Here is a 16,046-nt window from a genome sequence, read left to right as displayed (position 1 = left end):
GAGACAGGCAGGGAAAGCGGTCAAGGATGCTACAGGCCATTGGCCTGACAGCCAGAAAACCCATTCTCTGTCCTTCTCCTATTCTGCTGTGTGGTGCAGAGAACTACTCTTCCCAGGCTCCCTTCCCCCCTGAAGTCTAGGGAGGTCACAGTGGGTGGTGCTGGTGAAAGATCTGGGGCAGGAGTGGGGGAGAAGCTGAGTACCACTCCCTCTCACCAGCCTCAGTGGCTTCCTGCTGGGAGTGGTGGCTGCTGGTCCCTCCAGGCAGCCCTCGTTCGGCCTTTGCAACAGTTCCTCTTCTCATTGTCCTTTTAGCCCAAGGCTGGTAGTGGCTTCCTGCAGCTGCTCATCTCTGGGTTGCCCTCTTCCCCAGTGAGGCTTCTCAGCTCTTTCAATACTAGAGTTACCGATTCCCTGCAACGTTCCACATATTCATGCCACCTCTTTGTTTTCCTGAAGGCCATCCTTTCACTGAAATCAGTTCAGGCAGAGGTGAGGGGGCCCTGAACTAGAACAGCAGTAATGGCAGCGGAGAGGGAAAAATGGACTCATGAGCCACTGCTGGGACTAGAAAGAGCATACCCGAGGGGATGGAGGTAGAGAGGGAAAAGGAGTCAAAATGATACAGATATCTGGCTTAGAGCAGACAGGGGAAGAAAAGGTGTTAGGAAAACATGGAAACAATTTTTAAACTAAAAATGTAAGGTACACAGATGTTAAAAAACAGATATGCTATTTTTAAAAGACTAAACAATTTCTTCCCTAAAAAGTAGAATTTTCAACAATACAGTATGTTTGTTTGTTACAACCCTGCAGCCTGAATGAATACTATGAGGACTGCTTAATTCCAATTCGTTCCCCATTTTGTCTGATAAAGAATACTTACCTCCGTTGGATGTGACGCCACTACTTGATAAAAGATCTTCATTATTTGGTTCACCAGCTTTTTGTTCCATATTAACTATTGCTACCTTTTCGTTGAGATCTTGAAATATGAGTGCTTCCCTGTTTGTTTTTTTTAGTTCTTATCTATAAAAGACAGGCATTTGATCTTTATTAATAAGGTATTATGAGAACAAAATTCATAGAAGGGGAGCTAACAAAGTCTGTTTAGTTTAGTTTGGAATAACTCTTCACCAGAAAAGTATTTATACAGAAATATTTTATTACATAAAATTAGTAAGTGAATAGAATCTTGTTGTAAAAACTGTTCCTTTTAATGGCTAAGTAGCTTATTAAAGATAAGCTGAAAATCAAACATGAATATTTTAATTGTTAGGATGATCAGCACTCTGATTCAGGGCAGAGTTTTTTCTTAAGTCTCTCTCTTACATTGTCAAATAATGTTAGAAAACATCTCTTTAGTAAAAAGTCACAAATTAGTTAAAAAAAATCACAAATCAGCAAATTGGAAATCATTAATAAAAGGTGAAAAACTTCTTTAATATCAAACAATGCTCATAATTTTAGATTAGGCCAAGAGGACTTCGGGGTTTGGAGAACAATGGTGGTGGCCTGATTCCAAATCTCGCCCTTATCCTGCGAAAACAACTATAAAATCAACAAGGAGAACAAATAAAGAAAAGCACATGGGCTCTATGCCTTCAGCATCTCTAGAATACAGAGAATACTGCAACCTTCAAGTTAACAGGGGGAGATTTTTTTCCAAACTTGCTCCCACAGTCCATCTGCCAGCGCCGCGGGCCTGTAGGTGTGGAGAATGGGAGAGGAGAGGCTGAAAAATGGAAAAGGAGCAGAGGGCTGGAGGAAGCACAGACCTCCCCCACAACCCAGAAGTGAACAGGAAAAGCCAAGATGGTAGGCACAGGTTGCGACTAGGTAGTCCACAGCCCCGGCTACTCAGTAATGGCTTGAAAGTGTGCAGGGGCCAGAAGTAGCAGCCTCAGAGAAGCAGTGTTTCTGGGGAAGAAGAGGTGATCTCCCCAGCAGATACGGCCACAGAGGGAAAGGAGGGAAAATTCAGGCACCAGCAGAAACAAACAAAAACAAGATATGCCTACCCTTCGTCTACCCCTCCCGCTCCACCACCACCATGCTTAACAGAAACTGCCTGGAAGAGGGCACTCTCAAACTAAGAATCCTGCCCATAAAATGAATAGGGATAGATAAAAGCAGACCACACCCATACAAAACTATTATAAAACGTCAGAAAATATGAATAAGATCTTTTCTGCTGATGAGAAGTGCCCCCACTCCGACAGTCATAGTCGAAGAAAACTAACACACAACACACCTTCAAACTGCACTAAGTATTCTCAATCATTGGAGGAAATGAAAAATCAGATCACAGGGATGCCTGGGTGGCTTAGTCAGTTAAGTGGCCAACTCTTGACTTCAGCTCAGGTCATGATCTCACGATTCGTGAGTTTGTGCCCTGCACCAGGCTCTGTGCTCAGTGTGAAGCCTGTTTGGGATTCTCTCTCCTCCTCTCTTTCTGCCCCTCCCCTGCTCTCTCTCTCTCTCTCTCTCAAAAAAAAAAAAAAAAAAAAAAAAAGTTAAAAAAAAAGAAAGAAAAAGAAAAATCAGATCACAATTAGATTTACATTTCTGAATCAGAAATGTAAAACCTAGGAACAGAAATGGACAAGAAACACATAAAACAAGCAAGCAAACAAACAAGAAGGAATGAAATGAGGGTTGGATGAAGTCAGGAAAGAAACGTGAGAAAAACACTATATTATATCATGAATGAAGCCCAAATTACAGACTACACAAGGGAGGATAGACTGCAATGCAAGCTTAACAAAGGCAATGAAGAAAATTAGGAAAACAGAAGATGAAAACTGAGATAAACAAGTAAAAAGGATGAGAGAGGAAGTGAATGGAAGACTGGCAAAGGAGGTTGAAGATAATTGGTGACCCTGAAGAAAAAAAAAATCAAAACAATGAAACAGATCTATTATTTAAAACTATAATCCAAGAAAGTTTCCTAGAAACAAAGAAAGCTCTCTGAGTCTATACATTTTCGCACTAGGGAATATCGACCAAGAATGATCAACTTTAAAACGTATCCTAATGAAACTATATTTTTAAAAAACCCCAAAACTGTATTAAGACTTTAAAGATGAAAAAGTCCTCAGGGCCTTCAGGCAAAAAAAAGAGAAGAAATAATTTACAAAGGCAATAGGCCTACAATGGCATCAGGTTATTCAAAAATAAGATACAAAGCAAGGCAGTAGTACAGCAGGATTTTAAAGAAATGCAAGGAATGAAACTACAAACTGAGGATACTATATCCAGCCAAGATTTTCCAAAGAGTCAAAGCCATAGGAAAACAGTTTTGAATGTGCCAGAGCACTGTATACATGCAACATACACACAGATTCTGAGGAATCTGCTAGAGGTGAGGCTTCATCCAACCGAAAGACAGCTGGCAAATGTGGCAACGTGTTAACAACTGGTGAAAATCTTTTGGGTTTTCTGTAAGCTTTACATTTTTCAAAATAAAATCTGGAAAAAAAGGGAAAGATGAACATTAAAAAAAAAAAAAAACATGACTGGGGATATTGTGCAAGAGATGTGATGGGGAACATGAACTATTCAGCTCGTAAGGTTGAGACCAAAACATAGGTGGAGTAATGGCACTGAGGATAATACATAAATATCACATGTGTGAAAAAGGAGGACAAATGTAACTCAAAATGGGAAGATATGAGATAGAAAAGGGGAAAGTAGAAGACCACTGGTTGTCAAAAGATATCATTTAAGACTGACAGGAAGGAAACAGTAAGAAGAAAAGGGCTCTATAGGTATACTATTAAAAGTATTAATGCAAAGGTAACCACCAGAATAAAAATACAAACCTTAAGTGACAAAAAATTTTTTTAAGAAAAAGAAAAAAAACATCGAACAGAGTATCATACGTACAGTAATTATAACACCAGAAGATAATGTAAGAATAATGTCACAGAACGTAGGCCAAACATAAAAGTCATGTCAATAAACATGATGGGACTTAACTTGCCTATTCAAAGGGAAGGACTGTCAAATTAGTTCTTCAAAATTTCGACTCTATGCTCTATACAAGAGGACACTTAAATACACTGATTCAAAAAGACTGCTAATAAAGTGATGGACAAAGATTTGCCAGTGAATAAAAACAATAAGAAAGCATCAGTCAATATCCTGATACCAGTAGTCTGCAAGCTAGAGCATTAAATAATGACAAGGGCACTTAGCATTAGAAGTCACGATCCACAATAAAGATAGAATACTTCTGACTCTATGTACCACATAACGCAGCACCCTCTTAGATAAAACATGCTTTATAGGAGGTACAATAAGAACCAGAAGCACAGTGATGATGTGGTGTTAGTAGGCCACTCAGTATGAGACAGGTCACACCGATAAAAAAATAAGGATAGAAAAGATTTAGATGAGGTTATTACTAAGGTAGACTTTTTCGATATATATCCAACACGACACTTTGATAAGAGAATATACCTTCCTCTCAAGTGCACATGGAAGGAACATTGACAAAAACCAAGCACATTCTAGGGCACAAGTAACAGATCAGCAGGTTCCACAAAGTAGAAACGTTACAAACAACACCCTCTGCTCACAAGTTCATAAAACTAAAAACGAAAAGTGAAACCGCAAAGCAAAGAGGCCTTTCCTCCTGGAAATGAGAAGACCTCCTATTAAATAACTGTTCTGTGATAAAGAAAATATAAAGGAAAATGAAAGAATTTCCGAAAAATGACAATGAACACACTACCAGGAGAACTGGAGATACAGTAAAGCAGTGAAAAAAAGGAAAATTTGACTTTGAGCACCTGGTCTCAACAAAAAAGAGAGAATGACACTAAGTGAACTAAATTTCTAATACAAAAAGAAGAAAAGTAAGACTAAAGAAAGCACAGGGTGGGAAATAATAAAGATACAAACAGAAATTAATGAGGCAGAAAACAGAAAAACAATAAATCAAATTAATGAATCAGAATCCTGATTCTCTTTAAAAAAACAAACAGAAACAAAATATAGGCAAGGACTATCAGAGTGATGGAAAGAGGAAGGTCACATATAACATAGCGCTTATCATTTTTACAATAATTCATGATTGCAAGTACAGTATTAAACATTTTTTAAAACTGTGAACTAAAGAATTTTTATGGAACAGAATTCCTTTTTATTTCACTCACAGTTTCTCCCTTTTGATTACTGAGGCGCCATCTGTCAACACTACGGTCAGATAAATTCTACTGTGTGTTTCATACTACCATGTTTAGCAAATAGGCAGTAGGGAGGGAGACATTCCATAAAGAATGATAACAAATGGAATCTTAGTCCAGATTGCTAGGCAATTCGAATGTTCTGAATAGGAGAGATTGGTACGTGGGGGAGGAATGATTGCTGTATAACTTATATACTAAAATGATGCACTTGGGGATTCTTCAGGATGATGAAAGACACTAAGGAAATTCAAATTACTCAGTAATGTTATGATTATAAATTACTGATTGATCAAAGACAGAAAGGAATGAGTAGGACAGAGAGACTCATAGCCCAGTGTTGGGAAGTCACACACCGCTCCACTCTTCTAGACACCAAAAGTTTTGGTATCAAGCAGGAAACAGAACCTATGAGTAAGGTAAGCAGAACTGAACCTAAAAGTTGGAGAACACATAAGAAAGGAGAAGGTTTGACTTTAGAAACTATTCTGATATAAAAACCAAGTTTCCTGATTCTGGGTAGGGTGATGAATGTCATAAACTCATTAATTCAGTCTCCCCTGATGGGCAGCAGGCCTTCGAAGAGTGGCAGTCCTTCCGAGGGAAATTTTTTTCTTAAGAGAATAAACAGCTTAAAAAAGAAAAGAAGATTGGGGTGCCTGGGTGGCTCAGGCGGTTGAGCGTCGACTTGAGCTCAGGTCATGATCTCATGGTTTGTGAGTTTGAGCCCCGAGTCAGGCTCTGTGCTGACAGCTTGGAGCCTGGAGCCTGCTTCCGATTCTATATCTCCCTCTCTCTCTGCCCCTCCCCCGCTTGTGCTCTCTCTCTGTCTCTAAAAAATGAATAAATGTGAAAAAAAAAAGGAAATTAATAGTTTAAAGAAGACAGCATAGGTTTATTAAACAAGGATTTTTAAACAAACATTTGTAAAGATATTTAGTACACCCATTCGCCAATGCTGCTAGTTAAAGAAATCTGTCTTTAAAAAAAAAGATTTAAAAAAAAAAAAATCTGTATTTGTAAAAAAAAAAAAAAAAAAAAAGGTATTTGTAATTCACATTTTCACAATTTTAGATTGACCATATCCTCAATTCGGTGAAATCATTCAGTGTTTCTCTATTTTCACGACACTAAGAATTGAAACATTATTCCTATTTTCAGGCATAAAGCTTATTAAATTATTAAGGATTTCTGGGAAAATAAAGGGTTTTTTTTTTGCCACAATAAGACAGAAAGTTGTTAAAATGCTACATTTTGTTGATTTGGGGATCATAACACGACCTTACATGTTACAAACAATTCTGGCGGATTTAAAATTATGAATAGGTTCACACTGAAAGGAGCCTTAAATTTCTGACAAGTAACAGCTAGGTAAAGATTCCACTCTGGTTATTTGATTGGAATGCTGCAGAAAAGGCTTGAGACACCACAGACCACAAAAAGAAGACTTTTGAAGGACTCCTAGATTTATCAACCAATGACTCAAGCCCCTGGGAGGCCGAACCATCCTACTTTCCACAGAAGCCTGAGACTGGGGATCTTATAAAGCTGGTCCATACTCTCGAAGAATGAGTGTGTGCAGGTATGTTTTCCTTGGGAAATTCTAAGGCACCCCACAACTGATCCAAATACAACACACCTAGGCTGGTGCCATCTCTGAAATGCAACAGAGAACAGTTACTGTTGACCACAACTTCACTGCCTGATTTCCTGTTAACTGCTTATTGACTTCACATTGCTCTTAATGTCTGTTTTCCCAATCACATTCTTTCTCTCTAGATGTTGTTCCCTACTAGGTTTCAAATCCTATCTCTGTGATCTACTGGCTTTGTGACTGTGAGAACAGTATTTAGCCTCTTTAAGACTATAAGAAGAAGATAGAGAGTATATACCTCAAAAGAAAACTCGTGTGCAGTGTTAACCATACAGTACTTGCCTCGATCTGTTTGCTATATACCATATGTATATAGTATCACTGCATAACAGGATAGTAAAACATGAACAAAAACACAGTCTTTGTAATTTAGGCAGTGTATACTCACTTTCTGATAATAAATGTGTATCTTTCCATTCATCTAGAAAGAAGATATAAGTTTCATACAGGTCCACTAACAGAAAGGAAAGTAGATTTATATTGCATTGAGTAAACCCAGAGACTATTATAATCTAATACAGAATGAAGCTATTTAAGATATCCTTCACTAGTACATAATACCGTCTTGTAAAAAGGCAATATGAAAGAAGCATAGGATTTAGAATTAGGAACTTAATACTGCCACTGGTTACCCGTGAGGGCATGGGCAAATCTTTTCATATCCTTGGGCCTCAATTTCCACCATTACTAAATGAGAATACAGTTGTGTTTTGTAAACTATTCTTAAGCAGAGGAAGGCTTTCTGTAAATCTTCAGAGCCCCAACTATACACCCTCCTCTCTGCCCCAGAGACATCTTTATGGAATGCAATGGCTCCACTGAGCAGAGTTTGAAAACCACAAAAAGAAAGCCTTTGTAGCTTTATTATCTTAGAGATTCCAGCCTAGGCATTCATCAAGTTCAAGGCCTCAGGCTCTAAAATAAATTAGATACAGACACAGATACAATAAATTAGCATATTGGTCATATATGTTCACAATTCTTAAATATAAATGAAAGTAAAACAAGAGATACCTTAATATCTGGATATTCTTATTTTCACTTATCCTATTAACACCTGAAAAGAAGAAAATATTTTAAAATCTGTATATTAATATATAACCATACTCCATTATCTAAATTCATTGTTTGAAAAGTTCAATTCACAAGTTCATTTTCATCAGCTAAGATCCTGACAACAACACACACGCATATAACCACCACCACCACCACAAAAAACTTTAAATTCCTTTTCCTTTGGGCTTGTCTTGTATATAAAAGTATGTTTGAATTAATAGCTTGTGGCACTTATCTAGGCTAGGACTGTACAACAAAACATACGCAAGTATAAGCCCCCTGTTGGTCCGATGCTAATTTTGCTCTCATCGGCATTATCAAGATGACACAGCAAGTAAATCCCTTGCCCAGGCCTTTCCAGACTAGACCTTTCTACGGTATAGTCCAAAGTGACTTAAATAGACCATGTCTTCTGACCATTTAAATTACTTTCCAGTGGCTGGAGATGCTCTGAACCAGGCACAGCTCTTGAGCTTGGAGAGCAGATTTGCGAGGTAGAGTTTCTACCTGGTCAATCAGAAATAGGTCTATACATTTTAAGCAGCGGAGTTGAAATGACAACCAACTAGGATTTTTGGCATAGCTCAGTGAAATCTTAGTGAGTAGTTGCCACAGTGGAAAAATAAGTGACAGTACTCCATGTGCAGAATTAGGACTAATGAACAGAAGTAAAGGGAGGTAGGTTCTACAGGGTGGAGATGAGCTTTCTAAAGCCGGAGCACCTTGAATGTATATGCGGAGAACTTCCTTGTGAGGTGTTCAAGCTGAGAGGGGATGAGCATTTGTTGGGATGACAACTGCCACCGGGTGTCCTCTCTTGGGCAGAGAGTTGGACTAGAAGATCTCTAAAATCTTCTCCAACTTGGACATTCTATGATTTCCTATGGAAAACATTCAGCAGACAGATGACCAAAAATATGATGACTTCTCACAGGTGATTTCAGTCAACAGCAGAGCCAGATCGGGACAATGATCGGGACAATTCCGCTGCTGCCAGGAGGTTTCGTGCGACTTTGTTTTAAAAGTTGGGGCTCTAGGTAAATTTTAACGAATATCTTTTCCTTAGCACCTCTGCATATATGTTTACAGTCACCTTAAATTCATCTTATCCCACATCTATGTCTTCATTATTCCCACCAAATCTGCTTCCTAGGGTGTTATCTCTGTAATACCTTTTAAGTCAGCAAAGATGACTTACTTATGCGTGGTAATTAAGTCACAAAGAAGGACTGCTTGAATATGAAATTTAGTTAATTTTACGCCTACTGTGTCTTTCATGCTTTAATCAGCTCTTGCCAGACCTACTACAGAATACTTCAAAGTGATCTTTCTAGTGTCAGTTTCTTACAATCTTTAAGAGTTTCCTTTAAAACCCTTTTGCTGGGGCGCCTGGGTGGCGCAGTCGGTTAAGCGTCCGACTTCAGCCAGGTCACAATCTCGCGGTCCGTGAGTTCGAGCCCCGCGTCGGGCTCTGGGCTGATGGCTCGGAGCCTGGAGCCTGTTTCCGATTCTGTGTCTCTCTCTCTGCCCCTCCCCCGTTCATGCTCTGTCTCTCTCTGTCCCAAAAAAATAAATAAATGTTAAAAAAAAATAAAAAAAAAAAAAATAAAACCCTTTTGCTGTGACTTGCTCAAAGACTAAAGTCCAAGCTAAGACTAGCACAAAAGCCCTTTGGGATCTGGCATAACCAACCTCCCCTGACATATACTGTGCCTCAGCTGAGGTCTACCTGCCATGTCCTGAGTGCATCCTACTCTTTTAGCATTCTGCTTTTATTTACACTCTTCTTTTAGTTCTTCCTCTCCTTCTTAGCAAAAGCCTCCAGTGCAGTTTTAAGAGCTGTGGAAGAGGTTCAATACTATATTGCTGGTTGATGCAGTCCCTACAAATCAATGTTCAATAATAAGAGAAAGAAAACTGCCCAGTGCCTCTGAAAAAAAATAATTTGATATGAGGGACTATATTTGGAGGACATGCTCTCCTTACTCTTCCCACATCAAAAGTAATAAGCTTCAGTTAAATCATTCATGCATGCAAAGCACTCAGCACACGGCCTGACGTAGTAAGCATTCAACAAGCATTAGTTACCATTGCTGGCATTTTGATGGCTTAAAACGTACTGCTGCTATGAACAGTGCTTCTGTAAATCCTAGAGATAAAACGAAGATCAAGACGAATCAAACTGCCACCACCCCACAGATCTTAAACTTTAATGGGGAAAGAGACACCAAAGAAACACATCAAAAATAGAATTATGGAGAGCGGTTAAGTGCAATGAAGCAAATACCACAGGTGGCGGTATACAGAGAGATGGAATTGAGGCTACTTTCGTTAGGGTAAGTCAGGGAAGGCCTTTCTGAGGAGGTTACATTTGAGCTGAATATCAAAAAGGATCACTCCCAAAGAGAACTGGGTAAGTTCCGGAGAGGAAATACCACATGCAAAAGCCTTGAGATGAAAGGGGCTCAGCGTTCACCGAAAGAGGCAGTGAGGCTGCGGTGTGGACAAGGGAGGGTGAGAGGCCTGCTTATGGACAGCCGACTGTGTATCATGCCCAAAGGAGAGCTTATTCCCAGTTCCTTTCCGAAATTATCCGAGAAGGTGTTGGTGAGGTTCACAGGGGTAGAGCTCACAGGGCCTTGAAAAGGACTTTGGGGTTTTTTCTAATTGCAATGGAAAGCCACTGGAGGATTTTTATCAGAGGCATAGGATCCTCCAGAAGTCAGGTGAAAAATATACTGAGTGGAAGCCCAGGCCAGTTAGGATGCCATTTGAATAGCCCAACAGAAGGACTAAAACCTAACTCTAAACCTGGCTGAGGCTGGGAATGGGGACTGACTGCAAGTGGGTATGAAGGATCTTTTTTGGGTGATGGACATTTTCTAAAACTGAACTGTGATAGCTGCACCATTCTGTAAATTCACTAAAAAGCATTGGATTTGACACTTACAATGAGTGAATGTTATGGTATATAAATCATACCTCAGAAAAGCAGTTCAGAAAGAAAGCAGACCAGCTACCCTTTGTATGGACATTGTCCTTATGTTTTGTGGAGTAAGAGTTGGGGTGCAAATTAACTGCCTGGATCCCAGAAGTCAATCGATTAAACACTGAACACTGTTTTTTTCCTGAACACTGAACACTGTTCTGTTCCTACACCCTGTGAACTCCAAAGTATGTTAATTTCAAGATGACTACAGGTTGCTTTTATCCCGATTCTAACATCCCCACACATGGAAGCACTTCTGCATTGCCTACTTTCCCCAGGCTTGGACTTCAATCTCCAGGTGTCTGCAACTATTATTATTGTTGTTGTTGCTTTAGAAAAAGAGAGCACACGAGCCCAGGAGAGAGGCAGAGGGAGAGAGAGAATCCTAAACAGGCTCCACACTCAGAGCGGAGCCTGACGTGGGGCTCAGTCCCACAAGTGTGAGAACACGACCTGAGCTGAAATCAAGAGTCAGATGCTCAACCGACTGAGCCATGTGCAACTCTTACTTGATATACACACGATGAATAGCCAGTAAAGTATTAGCTGAAAACCAAGCTTAAGTCACCTTTATTCCCTTAACTAGAGCAAATACAGTGATGTATTAATAGGAATACAAATGAAAGTCCAAAAATTGCTCTAAGTGTTAGGCTAGTTCTTTCCAATGTACCTAAGTTATTTTCACTTCTTTTTTTTTTTTTTCAACGTTTATTTATTTTTGGGACAGAGAGAGACAGAGCATGAACGGGGGAGGGGCAGAGAGAGAGGGAGACACAGAATCGGAAACAGGCTCCAGGCTCTGAGCCATCAGCCCAGAGCCCGACGCGGGGCTCGAACTCACAGACCACGAGATCGTGACCTGGCTGAAGTCAGACGCTTAACCGACTGCGCCACCCAGGCGCCCCTCCAATGTACCTAAGTTATTTTCACTTCTGATCAAATTCCTTAGTCAAGTATTTTCCTTGGGATTTATAGGGTTCAAGAAAATACTTCGTAGTCTCCACTACTCCATCTGGCACTGCCCCAGCTGGAGGGCTTTAAAATATTCATTAATACAGGATTGATTCTATGTGATTTATAACAATGAACATAATGTATTAGTTTCCTGTAGTTGCTGTAACAAATTACCACAATCCTGGTGGCTTAAAACAATAGCTATTTATTCTCTCACGGTTCTGGAGGCCAGAAGTCCAAAATCAGTCTCACAGGGCTGAAATCAAGGTTGTTGGCAGGGCCGAGCTCTCACCCGAGGCTCTGGGAAATAATCTATTCCTTGCCCCTTCTATTCCTTGAGCTTCTGTTGGCTGCTGGCATTACTTACTGACTTGGGGCCTCATCACTCCGCTCTCTGCCTCTGTGGTCATATTGCACTCTCCTCTTCTGTCTGTATCAAATCTCCTTCTGCCCCTCTCTTATGATGACACTTGTGTTTGCATTTAAAGCTCACCCAGCTAATCCAGGATAATTTTCCCATTTCAAGATCTTTGACTTCATCATACATGTAAAGACCCTTTTTTTCCCCTTAGAACATTTACTGGTTCCAAGGATTAGGGCCTGATGTTTCAGGTGGTTCTTACTCAACCTGATACACCATATAATTTGGGGTCACCTAGTGTGTGAATATGTGGTTGACAGAGGCCCCAAAGTGCGTGATCCTAACACACTAGATAACACCGACTCTTCTTTGTAAAACACGATAGTAAGGGCTTTGCACATACCAAATAAATTGTCCATTTCTGCCCTCAATTTATTTGGAGAGTATAATACCTCTATGGCATAAAGACCATTTACCCACAACACATAACTGTGTAAAATGAAAAACAGTAAGTGTGGTATGGAGCTGGGAGGCCCAGATCTCACCCACCACTCTCCCACCCCCACCCCAATTCTTTACCCACAGAAAAACAGTCCTGCCTAGCTAGTCTCTGGGCTGTGTGGTAGGTGCTAGACCTTTCCTGAATCAGCAGCTGACAGAGAAAGCAAGAGAGAAGCGGTTGCCAAGTCAATAACACGCTGACAAACAGCAACAGACCTCACTTCTACTTTCTCCTGACCTTAAGGTACACCAAGATGCAGGGACAAATCCTGGAACAGCCCGAGTGCAGACCTGGAACAGAGTTCTGTGGACACGGATGGACTCATTTGAGAACTCACTGTTTCTGACTGATGCCAATGACCGGGTAGAGCCAGATTCCTAATGTCACTTACAGGGAGGGCTCCAGCTGAAAAGGCCCTTACACATTTATTACAATCTCATTTTGATGACAGGTTGGTGACTATCCAAGGCTAGACACTCCTCTTTATTTCCATGTGTCCCCTGACTCATCCCCTGGTCCACGGGAAACAGGATAGGGACAGGACTTTGCGGTAGTGTTGGGACAAGATCCGCGGTTATTCCCCCCCAGGTGGAATATTTTGCACAGGACTCTCTGGTGCCAGAGTTACAGCCACTGGACCCGGAGATCTTGCGATCCCCGAAGAGCAGAAGTCCTTTTCCGTTAAAAAAACCAATTTATTGGGCATCTGCCACGTGCAAAACAAACACAAAGGTCTGGAAGGTTCCAGTAATGAAGATGCGCTGCTCCGGGTCCTCTGGAGCACGACCCACCCCCTCGCCGCGCCCCGCCCGTGTACCTGCAACCAACACCATCTTAAGACATTGGCCGCATCCCCGCGGGGCGCCGGCGGGCGCGGCGGCCGCACCTGCGTCGGCCGGGCGGCTGCGGTGGCGGCGGGGGCGGCTCCTCGTCGTCGGCGGCAGCGCGGGTGCTCTGCCGCCCCGCCTCCGCGCCCCGCCCCTCGCGGCGCTCGGGATCTGGCCTCCGCCGGTTCCACGCGCGCCGCGCCGGCGACCGTTGGGCCCTTCGGCGTGGCGTGCGGGCACCTCCCACTCCCGACTCCGCCCCCAGACGCCGTCGCCGGGGCAACCGAGCGCCATTTCCGCCCCCCTCCCCTCAGCTCTGAGTAAGGGGTTGTTTGCATCAAACCCTGGGTTCGGGCCTCCACTTGGACTCTCTGTGACTCAAAGCTTCTCCCCTTTTCTGCAGCCCCTTAACCGGTCTCCCCGTCCTATTCTTGCTCTCCCCAGTACATGCACCCCAACACCCCAGACCGTTCTCGCAGTTGTCCCTCAAATAGTCTTCCCAAAGTCTTAACCAACCCACACAAATCCTACCTCTAACTTAATCCCAATCCTGGCTTGGCCTATCAGGCCTTCACCCTGCCTCACCTCCATCCTGCTTCAGTTTCTGACACTTTCTCCAGTCCCACCCTTAATGTCCCATTTGACTACTTCAAGTTAACAGAATTCACATTTCGCAGCTCTGCCTTTGCTTATGCTGATCCTCTGGCTGGAAGGACTTGCAATGTTCACGTGTGTTCTCGGAGAGTTGTTTCCTTCCCTGTGTTTCAGTTGCTCTCTGATAGAGAATTTATCGGATGAGATGATCACACACGCAAACGTTTCAGTGCTGCCCGAATTAGTGCTCAAATGGAAGGAATTCAGAAAGGGCTACGTGTGACCGATACAACCAGTGACATTAATACTGTTAGCAGTCACATTACACACACCTACAGCAAAAACCTTTTATGTCTAAATTGATTGGAAATATTAACAAATCATACATTATTTAATGTAATTATGGATTTTAATTAAATAGTACCAAACGCCACTAAAGATTGCTGTTGATCATATCTGTAATTTAAATTATTTCATTTATTGACCGGCCAAGATTTAAGATTACCTACAGAATGAAGTGTTTTAATGGGGAGTGAAAGTATTAAGTAGAAAGGACAACAGTTTAAGTTTTGTAGCGACACAGAAAGCAATTTTTAATTATTTTGTTTTTTTTTTTTTTTCAACGTTTTTAATTTTATTTTTGGGACAGAGAGAGACAGAGCATGAACGGGGGAGGGGCAGAGAGAGAGGGAGACACAGAATCAGAAACAGGCTCCAGGCTCTGAGCCATCAGCCCAGAGCCTGACGCGGGGCTCGAACTCACGGACCGCGAGATCGTGACCTGGCTGAAGTCGGACGCTTAACCGACTGCGCCACCCAGGCGCCCCAATTATTTTGTTTTAATCTCCCCCCTCCCCCCTCATTTTAGAGAGAGAGTGTGAACAGGGCTCTCTGGAGAGGGGCAAAGGAAGAGAGAGAGAGAGAGACAGACAGACAGAGAGAGAGAGAGAGAGAGAGAGAGAACAAGCTTATCTATCCCATGCCCTGGGATCATGACCCAAGCAGAAATCGAGAGTGGAATGTACAACCGACTGAGCCACCCAGGCGCCCCTATTTTGTTTTAATCTTTTATTCAAAGTATGAGTGTTATTACAGCAAGAAAATATTTTAGTTACTATTAAGGGATTTCCATTGGTGTCTGATGTTTATATTTGTATGCTGAACCCTAAGAACTAGGAAAGTTCCTTTTTTCTTTTCTTTTTAAAGTTTTTAATGAACATAACATGTTCATTAAAACCATATAAAACTAGGGGCGCTTGGCTGGCTCAGTCCAAGGAGCATAAGACTTGATCTCAGGGTTGTGAGTTTGAGCCTCATGTTGGGTGTAGAGATTGCTAAGAAAAATAAATAAACTTAAAAAACAACCTACTTTAACCTGTATATATGCATGCAATTATGTGTGCTACATTTTCTCATACAATTCTCTGCATTTGAAGTATCTTGCAGTTTTACTCCTCAATATTTTTTTATTCTGAATCAAAAAGGGTTTCTTAGCTTTTAAAATAGAGAATTTAAAGATGAAGGGGGTCCAGATTTCCTTTAACATTCATTCAGCCATTTCACATATATTCATGAAGCACCTATCACAGGCCACATGAAGGTGCTGAAAATATAGCCATGAACCAAATAAAGTCCCCATCCTCTGGGAGTTTACATTTTTGTGGAGGAAGAAGAATAAGGCACAAAGGGACAAGTTCAAATATGTCTGACTAAGATAAGTGTTATGGAGACAGGGTGAGGAGATTAGGGAGTGTGGGGTGAGTCAACGCAAAGCCTTTTTAAAACAAGCCTTTTTTAAAATTATAAAGAGAAAGGAAAAGAGTTTTATTTGAGCCCAAGTTAAGACAGCTGCCTGGGATACACATAGTTCCCTGGGGAAAGAACACTTTCTTCCCCAGGTTATGTGTGTGTGGTTGT

General features: G+C 41.4%; 1 protein-coding gene across 14 annotated transcripts in view; it reads right to left on the bottom strand.

Annotated features, from left to right (window-relative positions):
- CCDC158 (coiled-coil domain containing 158) overlaps positions 1-14,348 on the bottom strand; it is a 106,031-nt gene extending 91,683 nt beyond the window's left edge. For 2 of the 14 annotated variants that reach the window (XM_086704799.1, XM_086704801.1), the window contains exons 1-3: positions 13,526-13,687; positions 7,861-7,903; positions 887-1,029 (exon numbers count right to left, since the gene is read on the bottom strand). In XM_086704799.1, coding sequence (XP_086560925.1) covers positions 887-956 — 70 coding nt within the window. In that variant the 5' untranslated portion in view covers positions 957-1,029; positions 7,861-7,903; positions 13,526-13,687. Of the gene's footprint in view, positions 1-886; positions 1,030-3,243; positions 3,341-5,162; positions 5,277-7,860; positions 7,904-8,624; positions 8,774-9,631; positions 9,773-9,990; positions 10,054-13,525; positions 13,691-14,203 lie in introns of those variants that run through there. The other 12 variants (XM_086704795.1, XM_086704802.1, XM_086704803.1 and 9 more) reach the window with 12 other exon arrangements.
- Between the last annotated feature and the right edge of the window lie 1,698 nt (positions 14,349-16,046).

The sequence above is a fragment of the Puma concolor genome, chromosome B1, assembly GCF_028749965.1.
Source record: "Puma concolor isolate L17-30 chromosome B1, mPumCon1.1.hap2, whole genome shotgun sequence".
Lineage (NCBI taxonomy): Eukaryota > Metazoa > Chordata > Mammalia > Carnivora > Felidae > Puma > Puma concolor.
Note: the sequence above shows the minus strand (reverse complement) of the source record. Positions and strands in the feature narration are given on the sequence as shown.